The 21,862-nt window shown below is 35.8% G+C and overlaps 2 protein-coding genes across 3 annotated transcripts; both read right to left on the bottom strand.

Moving 5' to 3' along the window:
• Positions 1 to 698: 698 nt before the first annotated feature.
• On the bottom strand, positions 699 to 11,892 carry LOC135693666 (uncharacterized). 2 transcript variants are annotated; one of them, XM_065212197.2, is made up of 16 exons: positions 11,734 to 11,892; positions 10,883 to 11,032; positions 10,549 to 10,672; positions 7,485 to 7,660; positions 6,712 to 6,927; positions 6,133 to 6,198; positions 5,532 to 5,648; positions 5,020 to 5,067; positions 4,687 to 4,803; positions 3,970 to 4,026; positions 3,313 to 3,429; positions 2,618 to 2,710; positions 1,986 to 2,187; positions 1,497 to 1,717; positions 1,141 to 1,256; positions 699 to 997 (listed from the first exon to the last, which is right to left on the bottom strand). In XM_065212197.2, exons 1-16 carry the CDS (start codon positions 11,801 to 11,803, stop codon positions 767 to 769), a joined length of 2,121 nt encoding a protein of 706 aa, XP_065068269.1. In that variant the 5' UTR covers positions 11,804 to 11,892; the 3' UTR covers positions 699 to 766. The 2 variants fall into 2 exon arrangements, with proteins under 2 accessions (XP_065068269.1, XP_088967183.1); XM_089111057.1 differs by having other exon boundaries at positions 1,986 to 2,190; positions 2,633 to 2,710.
• A 2,747-nt stretch (positions 11,893 to 14,639) lies between these two features.
• LOC135693667 (caspase-3) lies at positions 14,640 to 21,092 on the bottom strand. The gene is made up of 4 exons (XM_065212199.2): positions 20,909 to 21,092; positions 18,564 to 18,767; positions 17,272 to 18,003; positions 14,640 to 15,889 (listed from the first exon to the last, which is right to left on the bottom strand). The coding sequence occupies exons 1-4, from the start codon at positions 21,033 to 21,035 to the stop codon at positions 15,687 to 15,689; spliced, it is 1,266 nt and encodes a 421-aa protein (XP_065068271.2). The 5' UTR covers positions 21,036 to 21,092; the 3' UTR covers positions 14,640 to 15,686.
• Positions 21,093 to 21,862: the final 770 nt, after the last annotated feature.

Here is a 21,862-nt window from a genome sequence, read left to right as displayed (position 1 = left end):
GCTAAATTCCACCATTCGTTTTGGTACCCTATTGTTTAAGTGCTTGGGTACGATTTTGCCTAACCAAAATTGCCATGCGTTTGAGTACCCGGACCGAAATGCATAAGGTTACCGAAACGCATATGACACCGGCAACAAAGTAAAGAAGAGTTTCCAGTAATAAGTAGTAGGAGCATTAGAAACTTTGGCTTTTATTCTTTTTTGCTTTGTTTGTAACAGTAAGTTCGCTGATGTTGAGTTGCCTGAGGATAAAATTTAAAATCTAAGATGCTAGATACGTAGAGTAGAGAAGATTCATCTGTTTTCTGAACATGATAGTGACTGTTGCATATCGCATTCTGCTCTGAAGCGTCTTTGGACCGAATTGTAATTTTTTTCTTAACCAAATGCAGTTTTCCGAAAGGCATAACACTTATATAGATATAGTTTATGCTGTCAATTTTTAAAGATGATGAAAGATTTTGAAGCTTATACTCCTTCGTAAAATGATTATTGTTTGAAATTTTTAAAGAGCAAGAAAACTTTCTAGCTGACAAAATATCATTTCTATCTATATTCATTAATAATCAATGAAAATTTGAAAGAAGTGTAGTTATAAAAACAAATGGTAAGATTTAACCTAAGAGTCAAACAGAAAGTGATAATATATGTCCTGAAGTCAATCATGGCCAGAGACAAAGATAAGCAATGAACCAGAGTTAATCATGCTCATAAGCGAGTTGTAATGCGAAAAAAGATGATTGAATAAATATATTATTTTAGTCCATTAATATGTTGACATCTGTTGATCGATCCAGCTCCTGAATTTGGCAACTCTTGCAAAGACAGTATAGCCTTGTGTTGCATCACAGCGTCCAGATCCCCAGCTGACTGCTCCATGGAGAACCCAAGAGCCACTGGCTCCAGTTTGGCAAACAAATGGTCCACCGCTGTCACCATGGCATCCACTTACACGAGTTGTTCCTCCGTGACCAGCACAAACCATCTTATCAGTGATCTGTGAATAAGACGAATCATAGAGATCTCAATTGTATGCCACTAGTAACTTAGTTTAAGCGCTGATATATAAAACTTTATCTCCAAAAAAAATTACGCGTAATATCATAAAGATAGAGTGGTACTACGAATAATCAAACGTACCCCAAGTCCCAAGTTCTTTGTGTTGAGATTGGTGCATGCTTGATTGGAAACAACAGGCATTTTTCCTTGCTGCAAAGTGTGGTGCATGTTGCCAGGATGCTGTATTTTTCCCCATCCTTAGAGAAAAGACTCATAACAAAATCAACTACATAGAGTAGATGATATATTGCAATTGGTTCGTCATCATAAGAAAAAGTTCTGTCAGAGTAAGGGTTATGAACAGTTCAACAACGGAGCTTTGCTGGAGTGGTAACCAGACTTTTTATTATAGCTCCTCTTCGTATTATCGTTAAGCGCCAGATAATGTTATCATTCAGTTTCTCACTGAACTTAAGAGGTCAATAAATGAATCATACCTGTGATGAAACAATCGGTTCCAACAGGGACATTCTGGTCTTGTCCAGGCAAACAGACTGGCTTCACGTATTTTCCAAACTGAATTGGCGAGGAGAGTTTCATCAATGCAATATCGTTATTGATTGTGCTTCTTGAGTAGCTTGGGTGGGAAATGATTCTTTCAACCTGCATATCGGTGTGTTGTCCATCGCTTGTTGTTGACGTAATATGCTCTCCAACTCTACCGAATATATAAATAAATAATTTAGCAAACTGCTCGATTTTTCCAAGGTGACCAGAAATCGAGTTATTGATTCTCAGATGTCTAATACCCGCACATATTATTCTAAAATCTTGATAGTCTATAGTATAGTCTATAGACTATGATATTAGACAAAGACTTAATATTTAAGTTAGGGTTGTTAATTATATAACTTTAGCAAGAAACCTTTGACATCCTGCTTTCTAATATCAGTACCAATCCTATTAAACGCTTTCATTTTGTTTACCTGACTTTGAAGTAGCGTGCACTGGACTCCCGGCCAGATACACAATGAGCCGCAGTTACCACCCATTGTGGAGCAATTATGGATCCACCACACATTGTCCTTCCATTGTATAACATGAGGATTTGCCAAGGCCATGATCCTCTGTTTGCATTAATGCCAGCAATCACTCTGCTCTGTGCTACTTCTGGTTTACCACAAGATCCTTTGGGGTTTAAAATGACAAAAAAACTTCATATTTCATCTGAGCTTCGTTAGGTTTTTCAGGGCCTTTTTCACTTAAGAGGGTAAAAGAACGTTTTCTATAAAATACATACAGAGTGCCATAAATTAAGAATTTAGTTTAAAAAGTTTCATATAAGATTTCAAATTGCTGTTGATATCTACTTCGATTTTCTCAGTCTCTTACTAAGAAAGTGATCCAATAATATGGCTTAGAAACATATGGCATTTTTTAAGCAGATTCTTGTTCAACACCTCTTTTTCTGTACGTCGTTTAAAACGCGTTAGAATTATTTGTCATTTAGTTGAAGTTATTAAATATAGTTATTCAATATATGAAAGAATATTGTTTAATTCATGTGATGGTCTATCAACAATGGCAACGCACAATTTAAAAAGCTATCCAATCATACCTTGAGTTGGTCCTTGAGTTGGTCCTTGAGTTGGTCCTTGAGTTGGTCCTTGAGTTGGTCCTTGAGTTGGTGCAGCTGTTGTAGCTGATCCACCTGAAAGGAATTGGCAGTTGGGTTTTATTTCTAATATTCTAATAAGAACAAGAAAATGGCATGAAGGAATTGTATTAAGTTAATCAAAATACTCTAAGAAGGAAAGGTTGCTTTAAAATCGCCATCTCTAATAAGGAAAGGTTGCTTTGAAATCTGCAGCTCCGTAGTGCCAATAGCTCCAATTTAAACAGAACTGATGAGAACCTAGTTTATGAAGAATATTTTCATAAAAGAACAGCCCCAGTTTCTAACAGGAAGTGATCATCTTTGCAATTTTTTTGTTCTGATAAAGATAGGATAAAATTTCACACTTTTTAATTTCATTAGAGAAAGAACTGAGAATACATTTATCATTTCCAATTTCAAGAAGTCCATTACTGATGTCTTTAATAAAGCATATTAATTCATTTTAGCATATGTCTTCCCTTACAGCTGAAAATATTTTCTTTGTGTCAGATGGTTGTTTGGCTGTTGAGCTAGCGATGCATATTTTCCAAAGTTTATATGATGCAAAATTCCGATTCAATATACAAAAGTGTAATATTCCAATGAATCTGAATACATCAAAAAGATAACTTTGAAATCAGAAAATGTTTAGTTACCACCGCATTTTCCACACGTTTTCATGCAGTTTCTGCCCATCCATGCCTTGTATCTATCATTTGTACAATATCCAGCTCTCTCCCATGAACCACAGTTGCTGTACTTGTCTTTGCACGCTTTAACACGAAATTTGTCATTAAACTTCGTCACTTTGTCATCATTACGTCGCCTTAACACTTCGTCATTAAAAGAAAACTTGGCTAATTTTCAGCTGTTACTCTATATTTGAAAGCATAGTCTCCTTCTCATACAAAATATCTTTTTAGTCGACTACGAGCACGATTTCCTATCACAGGAAGTGTTTTTCAAATTTTGCTTATTGTCAGAGAAATTGTAGACACTTACTAGCTTGACTGACACTAGAAAAACAAGACAAAAACAAGACTGACACTAGAAAAAGCCTTAAAGGCAGTATGTCCCCCATGGTTCTCAGAACCTCTTTTCATGGCCACGATATTCATGCATCGTCGATTCAATGCACAAATAAACAATGAGAATGAAGAACCACAATAGCGTAATTTCCCTGAGCATCACGAAGGGGCAGACTGCCTTTAAGAATAAAGACTCTTGTTACCAACCTCTTTTGTGTAAATCCTTTATAACGAACGCATCGTTTTATAAAAATTGATAAAAAGGTTCGATGAAAACTAGATTACCTGGAGCAGTTGTTGGGGGCGCTGTGCTTGCAGTTGTGGGTGGTGCTGTGGTGGCACCTTGTAATAGGAAAGATCAAGGAGGTTTATAGATATAAAAACCGGCGATCAAATTGTGCAAAATAGATTTAAAAGGTTTTACAAAAGTACTAAAGCTGTAGTCTTCTAAGAGAAAATGCTTTAATTTTTTCCTAATGCAGAAAAGATAGTAATTTGTTACGACCAGGAACTCTTAAAACTTCATATCTGTCTAATTTGTGCAGTTATTTAATGTACATTCACTTTGAAAAACACCACAAAAAAGAAATTTTAAATCTTTATCTTTAACTTTGACATTTTAAATTTATAACAAGAAAGTGATTTATAGCAACAAATGAATTCCAAAAAAGACCATAATCACAAAAATAGCAGCAAATATTCAAAACCATACAAAAAACTATCGCTTGCAATAAACTTGTTTCTTTAACCCATGCAGAAAAAGGTCATAGCTGACTAGAAATACTTGGCTTTGTTAATAATTTAAAGGCTCTTGCACAACCGGAATGCTTTGCGACTATATTTTCAAAACCGGTCTAACATCGTACTGCATACGAAACAAATAACATTTTTAAAGACAGCTTTCACTTTGCATTACGGTTGAGCAAGTGCATTTGAGAACTCACATAGACCGACATACTTTGACAATATAAACCAAACTAGATTATAAGGCAAGTTATGAACCTGGGCATTTGTTGCAACTTTTCTTGCAGTTCATCTCCATAAATCTTTTGTATCTGCTGTCCGTACAATATCCAGACTGTTTCCATTTTACACAACCAGTGTACTTGTCACTGCAAGCTATAATTTTAGAATTAAAGATTCACTCAAGAAATGTTTATTCAAAACATTGGCATGTTATTCGATTTAGTCTTAGATGTTTATGTTATTATCCACGGTTAGTAGCTGTTTATGTATATATCTATGTATATTTATCAAAACCATGTTTACGCAGACAATTAGGAATTGAATTTAGATTGAATTACTACTTTTTGCAGTATAGCGAATTTAGCTTACATGCAGCGGTTGTTGGTGGCTGGGTAGGAGCAGCGGTAGTTGCAGTTCCTAAAAGAAATAGAAGCAGGTTTTTGATTGCTGGTAGAAAGCGGACAATAAATTAATGATGAAAACTTAAAGACTCATTGCTAACAGTGAGCCATTGCGCTACGCAAGCATCCCATAATGCATTTTCAGACATTCTAAAATCAATTTTGGTTAATCCGTAGAAGTTTACTGCCATTGTTTGGATCGTCGCCACGCTCGCAAAGGCCCATTGTTAGCAATGAGTCTTTAAAGGTCCTGCGACAAGTTATGATCACAATGTTGGTTCGCTTTTACGGTACAAAGATAGAATTATATGTATCTCAACCATTTCTAGGAAGGATCTAGCCGGAAATTTGTGATCTATTTAAAAATCTATTCGATGATTACTTCTTTATGATTTGAAAGCTAGTTTATTAATGTTTATCGACACAGATCTTTGTGAATATTCATTTATTACGCTCAGATTCCATTAGATGCTTAATTACCACAAAGACCACATGTCTTCTTGCAGTTCCTTGCCATCCATGATTTGTATCGGTCATTGGTGCAATATCCAGCCCGTCCCCATCCTGGACAATTACTGATGTACTTGTCCTTGCAGCCTAAAAAATCAAAACTTCATTTGTTCACTTGAAACTAAAAAAGCAAATGACAGGTAAGAACCATTTGGTGAAATTTGAAGAAAAATCCGAGTCAAATTACGTAGTCTTGAACCTCGTTACTTTATTCAAGTACAAATCTCCTAGAAATCATTTCAAACATTCTAGGTCGTTTTTCCACTCTTCTACTGAGAGATAAAAATGATAATTCTACAAATAATTTCTTCTAATAACCTTTCAAGCACTTGACAGTTGGCTCTTCTATTAACTTAAAATGAATGAAGTTTTTCACAATGAAACAAATTTTCCAAAATTTATCGACCAATAATAGCTACCAATAACTGGATAACAAAGTCAAGTTCCTTGTTTTTGCCGAATTTGAGGAGCAAAATTTTATATTTTCATGAAAAAAATAACGCCTATTAACCGCTCCATCGACTGAAAATAGAGATGATCTAGAAAGTTCACTAATAGATATTAGACATACCACTGCTTGATGTAGTTGCTGGGGCTTGTGTACTTGCTGGTGCTTGAGTGGTAGCACCTCCTCCACCTAAAACGTTAAAGTGATACCTAGATCATTAAGGAAAATTATTGAGCTTTCTCAGGTAATTAAGATATTTGTATTTTGATATAAGAATTTGCTTGACCAGGAGAGTGGCGTGTCAGTATCATTAATTTAAACATAACTGATACTAAGAGGCATTCTGAAGGAGAAGTTATGTCGATTTTGGTGCGACACATCTCGGAGCGATACCGGGAATACCCATGTACGGAATTGAAATCGGATTTAGGAAAATGGATACAAACACTTTTTAGGAAGAGAGATCCAATGTAGGCTATTCTTGGAATTATAATGCCGCATTGTTTATCTCCTTGCAAGTCAAAGATGCTGTTCAAGAACGACTGCGGAAAAGTGCGTTCCCCAAAGAGATTTGAGACCAATAAATGATTTTACAATCCTCTAGCAAACAGACGACGTTTCCGTCGGACTTTGTAGATTTTTCAAATGCCCTTTTAAGAAATATTACTTGCGTATGATTGATAGAAAATAAAGATATCAGACCTGAGCAGTAGAGGAGATTCATCTGTTTGACATCGTACTGACTGAATCCTCGTCTGTTACCAATCACATTTTGCTTGGAGGCATCTTTGGTCTGAATGGTCATCTTGCCAGATCCAAATGCAGTTTTACCATAGTGCATAACACTTTCGTAGTCATACGGAACGTTCATGCTGTCAATGTTGGAGGATGACTGCTTTCTAAAGTTGTATTCCATTCCTTGCCAAGATTGAAATTATTAGTAATAGGAGTGGAAAAACGAAAAGTTTATCTTTTATCTATAATGTTGAATTTTATACTATGAAGTATCAAATTATCACCGGAAAGCGATTAACATCTTATAGGGCATATTCACAAAGCTTTGTTCCAATTAGAAAAGTGATAGAATCGGTTCAGCAGATCCAGCCGATAATAGGTGTGATACGAATGTACCTTTTAATAGAAACCAAGCTTCTGGAAGACTTTCAAGCATGTGTATCTGTTACTTTTTCCACCAAATACCACAAGAATTATTAAAGGCAATCTGTCACGACGTTGATTGGTTATAAGAACAAAGGGATTTTTATTGTTTCCAGTCCCCCTTTAATTTATCGCATTGTAAAAAATATGGCGGAGCGCTGGAATCGTGTTTAGGCTATTGTTCCAGCTATTGTTCTCGTTAACAAATCCACAACGAGACAGATTGCCTTTAAATGATAGCCCCCTTAACAAGGAGTTTAGTTAAGACTGGACAATTATTTTATGTAAGATAGACCAGATGTTTGGGAAATTCATACCTCTGGCAATGTTGTTCCAAAGGATAGTGACGTAATTATCTCTGTCTGGCCTGCTTTGCTCGTGGTAAAACCCTAAACTGTGTGCAATCTCATGCATAACGATGCCTTTGTGCCAACATCCAGAAGCCAATGAAATTCTGTTTGCTCTGCGGTAGTAGCCAACAGGCGAAGAGCATCTACGTAAGAGACAATATATTCATATGCGCAGTTTTACTTGCAAATATACATCACTTACCGTGTATTTAGCATCCTTTTGCCAGTATAACTATTATAACCTCTTCTTCTTCTCTATCTATTGCAGGGAAGATGCGTGAAGAAGATAGATGCGTGTATATAAACGTAGACACAGCCCAACCATTGAGCGCGCTTTTCTACAAGATGAAATTCAGAAAACTAAAACTAATATTCTGAATCTAAAACGTTTATATACACGCCAATGGTCTAAAACGCGTCCGTTTCTCACATTCTTTGACAATTTTCGACTTTGTCGCTACCTTTCTGAAATTGACCAGCGGAAGCTAAAACAGACTACAGAAAATCATGATAGGAACATTGGCATGCTAGTTAGGAAACGTTTTGGCGGCTTGATGAGCGATTCAAAAAAACATATTTCTAATTTGTCGGACTATTCTCTCTCTGAAACCGAAACATTTGTCTTAGGTAATGGTCTTGAGTTTTGTATCCCACCACAACGAATAAACAGAGAGGAACTTTTTGCTGAATTCGAAATTTTACACGCTCAACTTGCCAGACACGATATTTCTGATGCTTTGGAATTTAACAAATTACGAGCACGACTAAGCGATTTGGCGTACGCTTACAGCGGCTCTCCCATCGACCACTCGGATTTTCTTTTGCATAGAGAACATTTTCAAGCACTTAAATCTCTACGGGCTAACAATGACATCTTTATTACAAAACCTGATAAAGGGTCTGGAGTGGTAATTTTGAACAAAAAGGACTACATCCAAAAAATGGAGAATATTCTCCTCGACAAAGAAAAGTTCGAAAAATTGGGTGACGTCGAAACACAGGATAAAACGGCCAAGCTAGAGCGGAAACTTCAAAAACGCCTTTTGGAGCTGGTTAACTCAAAAGTGTTGACCAACAAAGTTTATGATAGGATAAGACCCACAGGTTCACAACGTCCACAAATGTATGGCCTCCCTAAAATACACAAGCCGAATGTTCCACTTAGACCCATTTTGTCTATGATTGGCTCAGCACAACACGAACTGGCTAAGTGGCTTTCTGAAGTTTTGGACCCTGTTCTTCAAAATATTCAAAACATTGTATCAAGGACTCTTTTACGTTCGCTGAGTTCATGCAAAACTTGAACATCGAAAACGAAACATCTTTTTCATGTGTTCTTTTGACATTAGCAGTCTTTTCACAAATGTCCCTTTGAGTGAGACCATCAAAATATGTGCCGACGCTTTGTACCGGAGCGAGCTTAATAGCCCACCATTCCCAGAGGAAGTATTCATTGAACTGATGGAAACTGCAACACGTTCAGTTGAATTCAGCTTTAACAATGAAATGTACCAACAAAAGGATGGTGTCGCTATGGGTAGCCCTCTGGGACCTGCCTTGGCCAATATCTTTGTTGGCTTTCATGAAGAGCGTTTGTTTGACAGCGACCAAAAGCCAGGTGTCTATTTTCGGTATGTGGATGACACATATACTATTTTCAAAACAGAGGCTGAGTTTGATACTTTCCAAAAACGCCTTAATGGCCTTCACACAGCCCTACATTTTACATTTTAAAAGGAAGAAAATAACTCCATGCCATTTCTGGATGTTTTGGTTGAAAAATCTGACACTGGATTTCTCACTAGTATATACCGTAAACCCACATTTTCGGGGTTATGCACTCGATGGAGTTCGTTTTGCCCAAAACAAAGAAAAATCAGCCTCATCAAAACGCTTACACATAGGGCACTGATGATTTGTTCCAAGTCTAAACTCGACTCGGAACTTGAAAAACTAACTAAGATTTTTCTGGAGAACGGCTATCCAGAAGATGTTATTTCAGTTTACATTAAGGAGAAGATAGAAAATTTCTCGGCTGACGTAAAATTTGGTCCTCAAAAGTGCCCTGTCTATCTAAAACTACCCTGGATCGGTAACAGCTCCCTACGTTTTGAAAGCCAAATAAAACAGGCCATATCAAATTGTTTCTTCGCGGTCAACCCACGTGTTGTTTATAGTACGAAAAAGGCCTTTCCGTCCATTCAAAAGGACTGCGTTCCTGCCACAAAAAAGTTCTGTTGTTTATGAATTTACGTGCCAGTGTGATTCTGGCTACGTAGGACGCACCACCCAAAGATTGGAGGATAGGGTAAAGCAACATGTTCCATCTAATATTAGAAACACAACCCATCCCCAAAGAGAACAGCCACCTCGGTCTTGCAAATCTAAAATTACAACTAAAACCTGCGATTCTGCTATCGGGCAGCATTTGCTAGAAAACCCAGATTGTGCAAAAAACTATAATGGCGACATGTTTCGGATTATTGGTAAAGCCCGATCGTCGTTCCACCTAGCAGTTTTAGAATCTATCTACATAAGCACGAAAAAACCGCTACTGAGTAGACAAAAGGAGTTCGTTTTCACCTTAGGACTCCACTGGTAACATTCTATAGCCAAGCAGCACTGATTGGTCAACCTTTACAGTCATGTGCTCTGTTTCTGATTGGCTTATTTCGATCCACAACTGGGTATAAATATTTCTTAGCGTAGAGTTTTCGATCTATGTTCTGACGTTTTAAACTCTGAAGAGTGTCAGACGAAAAGCTTTAGTTTACTAAATGTTTGCTTTTTTCGAAGTGATTTGTGTCGATTGAAGTGATTGGTGTTGACTGAAGAGATTTGTGTCGATTGAAGTGATTGGTGTTGACTGAAGTGATTGGTGTCGATTGAAGTGATTGTTGTTGACTGTAGTGACTGGTGTCGACTGAAGTGATTACAATTGAATTATCGGGCAGGTATCATAGGAGGAAAGATTTGAGATGTGCTTTAGGCTGTCGAATTTAAAACAAAATCATGAAAAATCCACTCTTACCCTCCTCCCTTGTAAAAGTGGAGATAGCCAGGTTCATTGGTTCTTCTCACGAACCTCAAACAGGTTAGCCTCTGGTAGTCGGCAATTGCTGCGTTGATTGCTGACATAGCCGTTGACGACGAAGCTATGAAATGGGAAAAACATAGTTACAATTATCAATTAAATCCATATTTATCCAAAACAAAATTGCTACAAGGACATTGGCTATTTTCAAAGTTACAAAGTATATAAGACATTATTGTTTTCATGTTATAAGTATTATGAAACTGTCATCATTAAAGAATGAAAGCAATCGATAAAGACAAAAGAATTTGAAACAAGGTGCACAACATACCAATTGAAGATTCCATACTGTATGGAATCGTGGTAGGCCATAAGTTTGTCTTTGTGGCTGCAAGTGGAATCTGGTAGTTGGGAGAACCGTATAGGAAATCTTGCTTCTGTTCCTCAGTAAGGATCATGTCACCTTCAAACATGCCTGAATCTGGAAAAACGAGAGAAGCAAATCTAATGACCTTTATTTAAGATACTAAATCTTAAAAGGTTCCTAAATGTAAAAAATTAGTAATTTGGTTTACAGATCAGAATTTGACAAGAAAATGTGCAATTTTTAAATTCTACTATTAAACGAACATTCAATAGGTTCTTAAAAGACTGAACAGAAAATTCTGTTGTCAACTAAATAGCAAAGTGTTTTAAAAAAATCTTTTCATAATGAAAGTTTTTGAACTGATCTAAAATAAGTTTATTTTGTGTAAAAGTATTCATTTGAATTTTGATTCGTCTTGTCAGTGGATTGTAAAATTTGCAATTCTTAAGCAAAAAATGGTAATCAGTATTTATATATCTTTATTAAGCTGAAAACCCACTCCGGAAAATGATCCGCGGATCGGATCAGATCGTGTTGCTCTTTCGATCCGTGGATCTTTTCAGATTGGAATGCACGTTGACACAAAACAAAAGAACACAAAACCTGATCCGATCCGCGGCTATAGTTTTCGGCTAAAGTCTTGAGTCTTGGATAATATTGCTAAATATATTTTCAACTAGTCTGCACCTCAAGTATGTCTTGGGTTTCAGAGAAGGATGATTCTTAGCTTACAATGAAAATCATCTGAAAAATTATTTTTGAAAATCAGCAGTGATAAACTAATAAGTTGCCAAATAATTGAGGATAATACTTACTTTCCATGGGCTCACTGCAAAATGCTGCAGCAGCACAAAGGCTGAGTACAAGCCAAGAAAGAGCTGCCATCTTTAGAAAATTATCTTGACTACAAACTGCCAAGTGAAAGAAACACTTTTTGTACGTATTTTTATACCCATTTTTGTTTGCCCTTTTCTTTGCGTAGTTCGCCGACTCTTAGAGGGCGTTGACAATAGTAAAAGCGGGCAAAAATAACAAAGAACCCAAGAAAACAGGAAATTTGTGTATACAGGTTGCTGTGAGTGATATCTTCAGCAAAGAGTTACTTCAGAATTAGTTTATTATGTTCCAGCTTTTCAAACAAAACTCTTGAGGAAATTTATTTTCTTGCTATTAGCAGAAGTAGATATTACGATATGTTCGAATATGATGAATCAATCTTTTCTTCTAGATTTTCAATTGCTGTTTTCTTATATCAATGTCTCAATATTAGCTGCAGCTATTGGAAAAATCTTCAGTGTATTGACGTGCTTGATGCCACCCTCGTTTTTTGCATTTTCACTTTACTGACATATTCTCTTAAACCATGATTTGCTCTCGTGCCATTCTCGTTTAAATACTCATTTGAAAAAGAGTCACTTGTAGCAAGTCCAATGTATTTGTTTGCAAAAACCTACCTAGCTCCGACGGTCGTTTTTAGGGTACTTTGCTTATCATGTCCAGGTCGTGACTGGAATTATTGACGTGATTGGAAATACTGAGAGATGGCGATTCTCTTCATTCAAATAAAAGTTTAATCATAGCAATAACTCAAAATCTTACACCCTTGGTCTTCTTTGCGCTAACCATCAAGATATCCTTACACCCAGTTGTTGGTTAGTTGCTTAAAAAACCATCTTTTTAAAACATTTGTTGAAAAATAGCTGACGCAATTAAAAAATGCATTTAAAGCAAGATCTTTACGTTTTAATGCTAAATTTTTGTCTTAATATAAAGAATTTTCTCCGAGCCGAATATATAATAAATTGCAAATACACAATTGGATAATAATCTGAATATTTCAAGTTACCAGGTCTCTTGAAGTTACATATCTGGAGATAGATATGAGGTTTTCAAGCATTGAGGGTACTGCAACACTTATCTGTTATTAAAGACTATATTTGTGATGCAATCTTGAAAATGGCTAAACAACGGAATGTTCAGAAGCAAACCTAAATATAAAATCAAAGCTTTCCTTTAAAAAGAACAGAATGAATAAATGGCGGACTGAACGATATATTTTACTTTAGATCCCTGTTATCAAAGTTAAAGGTATGTTTACAAAGCTGTAATATGTCCTTTAGTTAATGGTATTTTATAAAGCCGTTGCTAATGATTTTGAACCTATAGCTATATTTACAAAGCTGCAATATGTCATTTAGTTAAGGGTGTTTTATAATACCGTTGATAATGATTTTAAACCTTTAGCTATATTTACAAAGCTGTAATATATCCCTTAATCAACTGCCTCTTATTATACGTACAAAATTTGATTGACAACAGCTAAATACATATTTACAAGTCCTTATCTCTTTAAATGAAGATACGGGCAAAAATTTAAGAGGTAAACTAGTTTTAACGAAATCTGTTTGCAAAATAGCCTCTTCAACTGTTTGCTTAGTTAACGAAATATAAAGGAAAACTTCCTTTACAAAATTCTTATCTTTGCAGAGATAAGCATATTTCGTGAATTACTTATTGTGTTCATCATTGATAGGGTTCTGATTGTTACAATTTTCTATCTAGCCTTAAACGGAATCTCCCCTCCTTATATAATGCGCCCAAGTTTGATGGTCATGGAACAAAAGAAGATGAACTTTTGATGAAGCTGACAATGTTAAGGATCATCAAGCTTGCATTCAAATAGTTTAATAATGATATTTTACGGTTATTTTCTTACTTTTTCCTGTCCTTTTTTCACACGTATAGAGCCAAACCTCCGCCTTTATCGATACAAATATAACAAAACAACATTCAATTGAAGATCTACCTTTCACATCTTTTCTGTTTTACACCGTCTTCTCTTCAAAGTTACTAGCAGCCCATTCCCAAATTGTTCCTCAGTAAAATGTTACTTACAAAACACAGTATAAACCAACGATGAAAAAGATGCTAATAAAAGTATGCTTGTTTCAAGAAATCTATAAACTTGTCAAAACTGCAATTTAACACAGAAAGATTTTAGTTCAAAACAAGGCTGCTTTTTTCCAACAACATCCCGCAAATGAGGTTTCGACCATGCCTTTGCAAAAAGCGTTTCACTAAGAAAATTTTTTTGTGTGGCCCGTTTAGAGAAGGACTAAAATCTACTACTGAAGAAATTCCGCCGTTATTCCACCGATAATCTTTTAGTCCAAAATTTGGCTTCGTTTCTCTCTTTCAGCGCGAAAAATTTTTTCAAAAATTATTTAAAAATGCTTATCCTCTAACTATATAGTTTGCATCACATGTTGCTATCGTTTATGTCTACCACAATCAAACAAAATCCGAACCTTTTCGGAACCATGGCTGTACATAGCAGAGAGGGGCGAGGGGTAGTTGACCCTTAGAAATTATGAAGGCTGGGTGTTTAAACTGTTTCAAAATCTGCATGTAGTACATCATTAGGGCATGTGCTTCAGATTCAAAGAATCTAAACTAGAACCAAATTGTGTTGACAAGTTTTTATAACCACGTTTTTCATTACCAGTACATCGAAAATGAACAACCTCAACGTGGGCAAAATTTAAAAATTGACATAAAAGTTTTGATATAATACAAACTGACAGCCCCCAAAAATGACAAGGAAGCGAGAGACGACCTTTGCAGCTTAGAAATGTCAATTTACCATATCGCTTCGCCAGAACTCTACTGAAATAAATACCCTCTCACATTATCGCAGATTTTATGCAAGGAATGACAAGAGTAGATATTTTCATAAATGATCATTATAAACAACCAATAGGTTTACAAGGCTACAAGTTCAAAAAGCGACTTTTTAAGAGACGAAATCAGAAACGTGAAAATTATTCGAGACCTTTGATGACATTAGGAAAACAACAAGAATTGCAGCAGTCAGAGAAGATGAAATTGCCCAATCTGCTAACAGTTAGAGAAAAAAAAATGATATTTATGATAGAGTTGACGATAAATTTACAGATTTTCAATTGCCCAATCAAAAAGTCCAGGCCTACGTGAAAATCTACTGTAACAATGTTATGCCCTGACTGATGGGGATTTAGATGAAGAGCCATCACAGCATCTGGACATTTGTAACTGTCATTTATAGCAACTTTTGCAGTGTTCATCCATAGAGAATTTATAACAGGGCACAGCTTCGACGAGATAAACAATGGTTATTGACAAACTGGTTATGAGTTATGGACTTAGAAAAGGAAGACCGACGATTGCCTTGGGAGGATGAAGAGGTTATTTTGTTGATTGGCATTTAGCCAGTTGATAAAGTCAGCAAGCATTAGATTGTTGTTCCCGAAAGAAGCCATTTCTGTGCAAATAGCGAAAAAGGTGGATATTTTTTTGATACAACCATATCAAAGAAAGGGTTCAAGTAGCTGAAACATAAATATAAGAAAAAAATGATAGCTACAACTTGCTGGCGAAATCAAAAGACCCCGTAGAGATTTCCTTACAGATGCCTCTCCAAACAGTTTTCCTCCCCATGTGAAGTGCTTTACCCAGGCTTTTTTAGCGATAGAACTCCATAAACTTTCATTTTTTTGCTTACACCACGCTGAAGTAACAAAATGCGAGCGCGGTTCGTGATCCCAATTTTAATTAACCTAGCAATGCAATTTTGAATGGAAACTTGATTTCTTGTTGCCATTTTTCCTGCATAATATCGGCATTTTAACCTGGGGCGACCTGGGTTAGTTAGTGTCGAATTAAAAGGGTTTTAGATTACTTTTCCTGTCTTAAATTATCATTTAATCGCTCATTTTATTACAATACAAAATTACATAAACTTGAGGTTTTTCGCAAGGGTCGATACTGTTTGCGGTACTTGCTTGTGACCTTCGGAAGTGTACGCCTTGTATAACTGCTCAGAAACTTTTTTCATTATATCTTCTAAAGGCAAGGAAAGGTTACCTCTGATTACCTCACACAGCATATCGATGAACCAAGACCCATCAACCTCGCTCCTCCAGGAGGTGTAGCCTGTTGAGAGAAGAGAAGAGTTAAAATAGAGCTCTTTGGTTTGAATAAACAATTCTCTTCCATGTTATCTATTCATGACAAGATAACATGGAAGAGAACCATAAAATACCTCTCTCGCTGCAAAATCAGTTTAATCTACGGAAAATGGACTGAGATGAAGCAGGTGAGAAAACAAGGTGTACTAAAGGAATTTCATTAATTTTGCTTGCTTCATTTTCCAGATGAAAAACACAGAGAGCCCATTGGAGAGATTAAGTTCGAATTTGAAACACATACACTTAAATAAAGTGTACTTTCAGAAAATTTAAAAATTCATGATATAGATTTATAAGTCCTCTTAACATTGTGATGATTTATTAATGGCAAATCAGCAACGATGTAAGGGGATTCCGTAAAAAAGTCAACAATTATATTACGCAATAACAGGCATTCTAATGACATTTGAGATGGCAGAAGCTCCATGTGCCGAAAGAAGTCATAGCTTGGGAGATGTTTTAGAAAAATGACTCAGAAAAAGGGGTCAATTTCGCTTCTGTGGATGAGCAAGAAGTTCTTTGTATGCCAACCTTGTAATTCACCAGCCGGGGTTTATCGCGTGTATATGACTGCGTTTAATAGATTTAAAGATATTTTGTGGATTTAGATATTTTCAAATCATTTGACTTACGGCTTGAGGGATAGTGAGTCTAGATCTAAATATGCTGACGATATAACATCAAAATTTAAAAGCGAATTGTAGGTTTAAAGAAAGAGCCAATACTTTTAACGAAATTTTGAACATGGAACATTACTTAGCGAAACCTTATATCGTACAATATGCAATTGTCTATATTTATGCAACTAATGGGCTAGCTTGACCTTCACTAGGCCCCTTTCACATCTTTTCCAGAATTAGGTTCTAACGAAGGTTTATTTGTATATCGAAAAAATTCGAGGGGGTTCTTAATATCTGATGATAACTAGCTGACCTGTCAAAATCAGGCGATCCTGTGCAAAATATTGGAAAATACCCTTGGGTAACAATCACATACCCAAGCCTAAATTGATGAAAAAATCAAAGCTTACAAGAAATAATTAAGTACTCGACTAGCTCATTGAACTTTCTTAATATTATATAACAGCAGTTTCTAACTATACATCTGGATGATAAAATTGTTGGCAAAATCAACTTTTTCTTACTAGATGACATTATTTGTATTACATAATCCCATAGAACATGGTTGGCTTTTTTTACACCAGTCATATCGTGCAGTAACAAATCAATGAAAAGAGCCTTTACTGTATTACCAATTGTTTATTTCAGTCCTTGCCTGAGTATAACATGGTATGCAGGAAAAAAAAAACCAACCAGAGAAAATATCACATTAACAGCAGTAAATTACCTGAAGGAGTCGCAAAGGCCAGAAAAAAATCTGGTTTATTGGGAAATTCGTCTATGTTTATTGATGGAGTGATACTGGTTTTATATACACCATCTATATCATCACCACGGCAACACTGCACAAACAACACCTTTGGTTTGTCTTGAAGGCTAGGACACCTTTCGAGGAGATCAACCACGGCACCAATAGGTAATATATCACCATCAATGCCATAAACCCCATCCCGACATCCATGACTTAAAATGAATGTTATAAAACAGTCAAAAGGTGCATGATTTAAATTAGCAAACAGCTCAAAAATTGAAAACATCTCCTTAGCAGTTTTATTTTCGCGCTTTTCCACCTTGAACTTTAAACTGCTGAAAATGTCTTCCAAACTACGGACATCTACAGCAGAGCTTTTTCTGTCATCAAGATTTAAACAATATCCATCATCATGGCTCATTCTGGTGGCTTTGAAATCTTCATTGCTAATTATCAAGCAATAGCCATGTGGATCACTATCCATTCGATAAAAACCTGCATCACTGTACACTGCAAATGGGAGCTCTGTTTCTTGGTTGCTTTCTGACACGCCATATACAATTGCCTCATTTCCATCAGTAGGTATTTCAATACAATAATCAAGATTGTCTGTTGGTGATTTGCTGTTGGAATCCTGATTTTTTTTCGTAAAAATGCCTGGTGGATCCAGTTGCTTTGATTTCTGATGCACACTGCTAATTTTTCCGCCTAAATTAGAGAAAATCAACAACATTTGATTAAAACTCTTCTACAATGTATTATTCAATATTGACAGAAATCAGATTTCCCATTCAGAGTATTGAATTTATGTACACGTGCAGAGTCAGTGTTGTGCTGCATGCTGAACTTTGAAATGTCATACTGACAAAAAAATGACACTAAAATGTAAAAACTGTTCGCATGCAATGTGATTGGTATAGGAAAAGTCACACGCGGAAACTTGCTTGAAATAACTGTGCACATGTGACATGCCTGCGAAAAACTACTCTGTAGACTGCCAGATTAATATGATGCGTATCGTCAACAAAAAGTCCCTATTTTTGGAAAAAAGGATTATGCAGCAGTAGAAACTTGGCGTCTGAATTTTCCCATGAAATTTGATACACAAGGCTATGAAGTCATATTGCAAGTATCCTTTTCATTTCCTTGGTAATAAATAATTTTCTGGGTATTTCTTATGTAGATAGAATTTAGAAATAATATCACAGTTTGCTCTTGTTTGAAAATAGATTGTAACTTTTCTGAATTGGAAATGAAAACTTGCTCACCTTTTCCCCTTTCCTGCATAGGATCAGATGTTTTCTTCATATTTTCAATGAACCTGGTGGTTTCTCCAGATAAATCATGCCTACGTATATCTTTTAATATTTCTGACAAATTTTCAAGACCATCAGGACAATAGGAAATAAACCCATGGACAAGAAAAGCTTTCATTAACTGTGTACCATCAGATATTTTTTCACAATCACCATCTGAAATGGATTGTAGAGATTAAATCAATCCAAAACGGGACACCAGGGAAATCCTTAGATTTTTTGTGATGTTATGTTTTCTTAAATCATGTATGTAAATAATTCAATAATTCAAGTAGCTGCGATGTGATTTAAATCAAAAGCTGATCACTAGATCAAGAGACATTTAAAAACAAATTCATTTTCCAGGATATCATGTATTACAAAAAACATTGGTTATAGTCTATTTGGGTGGTTGAGAAAAAATAAATGGAGTGAAAATAATGATATCCGAATTGACATAATGAAAATAAGATGACTTTTAAATGGATGAATAAAAATAGATAAATAAGGATAAAGCAATAGAGACATAGAAAAATAGATTTTATAGATGTCAGTGTTCTTGCGATAAGAACCACACCCTGAAAACATCATAAGTACCACATTTATAAGAACCTAGTCAGTCTTTAGAAAAGTAAGTTCCTGTCTGCGGGGTTTTACTGTATCGATAAAAAGTTGATACTTGTCAAAAAGTCTATTACAGATCCATCAGTGTCTTATCAGAGATTTTAAAGATTTTAAGTGAATCATTAGTAAACAAATAAGCCAGTAATTTGTGATTAAAATATCTGCCTTTCTATCTTTGGTTCAGTTTCTGCAGAAGTTCTTAAAGATTGGATTAAAGTTGCCTGACAAACTGAAACAAAATCAAAGATAATTCAAATGGTGTACCACATAAGTGCATTTTTAAACAATTAATATTCAACATTTTATAATAATAATAAAAATGATAATGATGAAAACATTTTTAGTTTATATTCTTCTACTTACAACAGTAAGCTCACTTTACAGGTAGTTGCAGCTAGCCTGGTGACAAGTCTACTAATTTTACAAAAGTTATAACATATAAATAAAATCATAGTGCAAAAAAGAAGGAGAGCAGTTCAGGGAGCTTTAGAAGGAGAACAGTTCAGGGGTTTTTCCAAGTCTTATTGCGCATACAGAATATTTAATAAGATGTGCATATAATTATTGTTTACAGTTTTTTAATTATAGAATTATGGTGTCAACACCAACTGGTAATCAAGTTTTAGTTTGTCACAAATATGGATGAAAGAATCACAGGAGTTACCAAAGATACCAAGACAGCTGATGGATATTCCTGAAAGATTTACTTTGACTAGAAGGAATATTCCAGTGCCAAGCTATGACAGTCCTTGATGTAACAGACCCTTCCTAATATACAAACTATTGCCTGTTGCTATTTGTTTATGGGAACAGACTGACAGTCCCATTTGACTTAGAAAAGCCATGTGATCTTTTCAATGAAAAGATTTCCATATTCATTCTATTTAAAGTTATGCTACAGGTTTTAGAAAAATAAAATCCAATCGCAATACATAAAGCTCTGTTTACAGTCATAGGCCACATACAGAGAGTTGTCCAGGCAATATTTGTTGCTACTATACTGGAGTCCACTGTACTGACTTGGACATGTGACCTTCATCCAGAAGTGGCTCACCAAGATACTGTGTATTAAGCACAGGTCAGTATAAGGCAGGTTAAATCTTGCAGGTAAAAACTAGTAAGCCAAAACTAGTGCACAAGACTTTAGGCTTATAGATGCTTTTATAAAAATGGGAAAAGGCCATATGTTGAGAGGAAAATAACAGAGAACCAACCCATTTGAGCTACACTTCCAGTTGCAATCAAAATTGAAGTCCCAGCAGTGAAAGTAAAAAATTTATTTCCTTGGCAAAATCTATGAAACTTGGTATTTGTGGTACATAACACTCTGCCTACTGTAACAGTTTTGTTCTGTTCTAAATACAGAACAGCTGTTGCGTGGAACCTTATTGAAGAACTCAAAAGGAGATCACTTTGGAACACAAACTGATAACCTTTTAGCTAGTGACTACGACTACAGATCACCAATTAAAAGGCAGTGATAAAAAGCAGCAAAATGTTGGAAACATGATTTTGAGTGACTTCCATAAAAAAGGGATCGACTGAAAGTTTTAAACAGGTTATTGGGATTGTAAATTAGGACTTTAGGTTTATTAAGTTTTGACTTTTTCTCAAACCTTACTATTTGTAGGTCTACATCGAGTTTTCTTGGATCTCAGATAATTCGCTTGACAGTTCGCATAACTTATAATTACCTGGAATGTCGCTAACAAATTTCAAAGCTTCTATATTCTTCGACGACAACTTTTTACTTAGATCATGAAGAAAATTCTTGTAAACCTTCTCACGACCATCATAAAAGACAGATTTGTCTGTTTCCATCTTTTCCTTCAAGACTTCCGTCTTAGGTCAAGTTTCGGTATGTCAAGGAATGTCCATCATGCAGTTGTTGTTGTTTTCCACAGAGGAGTGGGGCGGGGCCGTGGGTGTTGGGGCGGGGTCGTGGGTATATGTGTGAATGAAGAAAAGGTCACTGTAGCAGGCTGCTCGACGGGCTCCACGGAGTTCTTGCGGCGAAAAGTCGATAAAAATGTAGCAAACAAGAAACACCGCAATACGCCGAGAATACACCACAATAAATACATGGAAATCAGTAAAGGCTAATGAGGTATACCCCACTACGCCAACACCTAAACCACACCATAATTCATAACATAGTTACGCCACAATAGAAAGCTCGTTAACGTTAATTTCGCTAACATTTTGCGAAGAAAAATACATAAAAAAGCGACAACGAAAGCTTCTCAAGAAACCGGGAAAAAATGGTTTAGAGAAGGGCAATGCTACTCAACTGATAGCCTTCTTCCCATATTTCCTACTCCATATGTAATCTCGAGCAGCTTCCTTTGCTAAGGGCAGGAAATTTAAATAGTAAAGTACTTCAGAGCTCCGTATCAGGGCCCTATCTCTTGTGTTCACCGACGATATTGTTGTAAAATATCTCAACATAGCATGATTTTGGTGGGTTATACTTGTTTGCGAAAGTCTACACTTTTCGCCAATTTGAAAATCCTGTTAGAATGGCCAATTAATTTAAATTGAGCCAACAGAAATCAGTTCGTCATGATTCCATGGAAGATCAGGCAATTTATGTATATTTATAATCTCTGGGTTTTTCTTTTGGTATATCATAACCTTTCTTTTTCTGA

Source organism: Rhopilema esculentum, chromosome 11 (genome assembly GCF_057945365.1).
Source record: "Rhopilema esculentum isolate cy_ngs chromosome 11, ASM5794536v1, whole genome shotgun sequence".
NCBI classification, from domain to species: domain Eukaryota; kingdom Metazoa; phylum Cnidaria; class Scyphozoa; order Rhizostomeae; family Rhizostomatidae; genus Rhopilema; species Rhopilema esculentum.
The sequence above is the reverse complement of the archived record's forward strand: the minus strand, read 5'-3'. Positions and strand labels throughout refer to the sequence as shown.

What these genes read in the sequence shown, in the direction of transcription:
- LOC135693666 (XM_065212197.2), bottom strand. Translation starts at nt 11,803, where the DNA reads ATGGCAGCTCTTTCTTGGCTTGTACTCAGCCTTTGTGCTGCTGCAGCA. An exon ending in CACTTTTACAAGGGAGGAGG is followed by an intron (nt 7,661 to 10,548) that starts GTAAGAGTGGAT and finishes TCTCTTACGTAG; the next exon opens with ATGCTCTTCGCCTGTTGGCT. An exon ending in CAAAGAACTTGGGACTTGGG is followed by an intron (nt 998 to 1,140) that starts GTACGTTTGATT and finishes TCTTATTCACAG; the next exon opens with ATCACTGATAAGATGGTTTG.
- LOC135693667 (XM_065212199.2), bottom strand. Translation starts at nt 21,035, where the DNA reads ATGGAAACAGACAAATCTGTCTTTTATGATGGTCGTGAGAAGGTTTAC. An exon ending in ATTTGTTAGCGACATTCCAG is followed by an intron (nt 18,768 to 20,908) that starts GTAATTATAAGT and finishes AATCCATTTCAG; the next exon opens with ATGGTGATTGTGAAAAAATA. An exon ending in GGCCTTTGCGACTCCTTCAG is followed by an intron (nt 15,890 to 17,271) that starts GTAATTTACTGC and finishes TTCTCTCAACAG; the next exon opens with GCTACACCTCCTGGAGGAGC.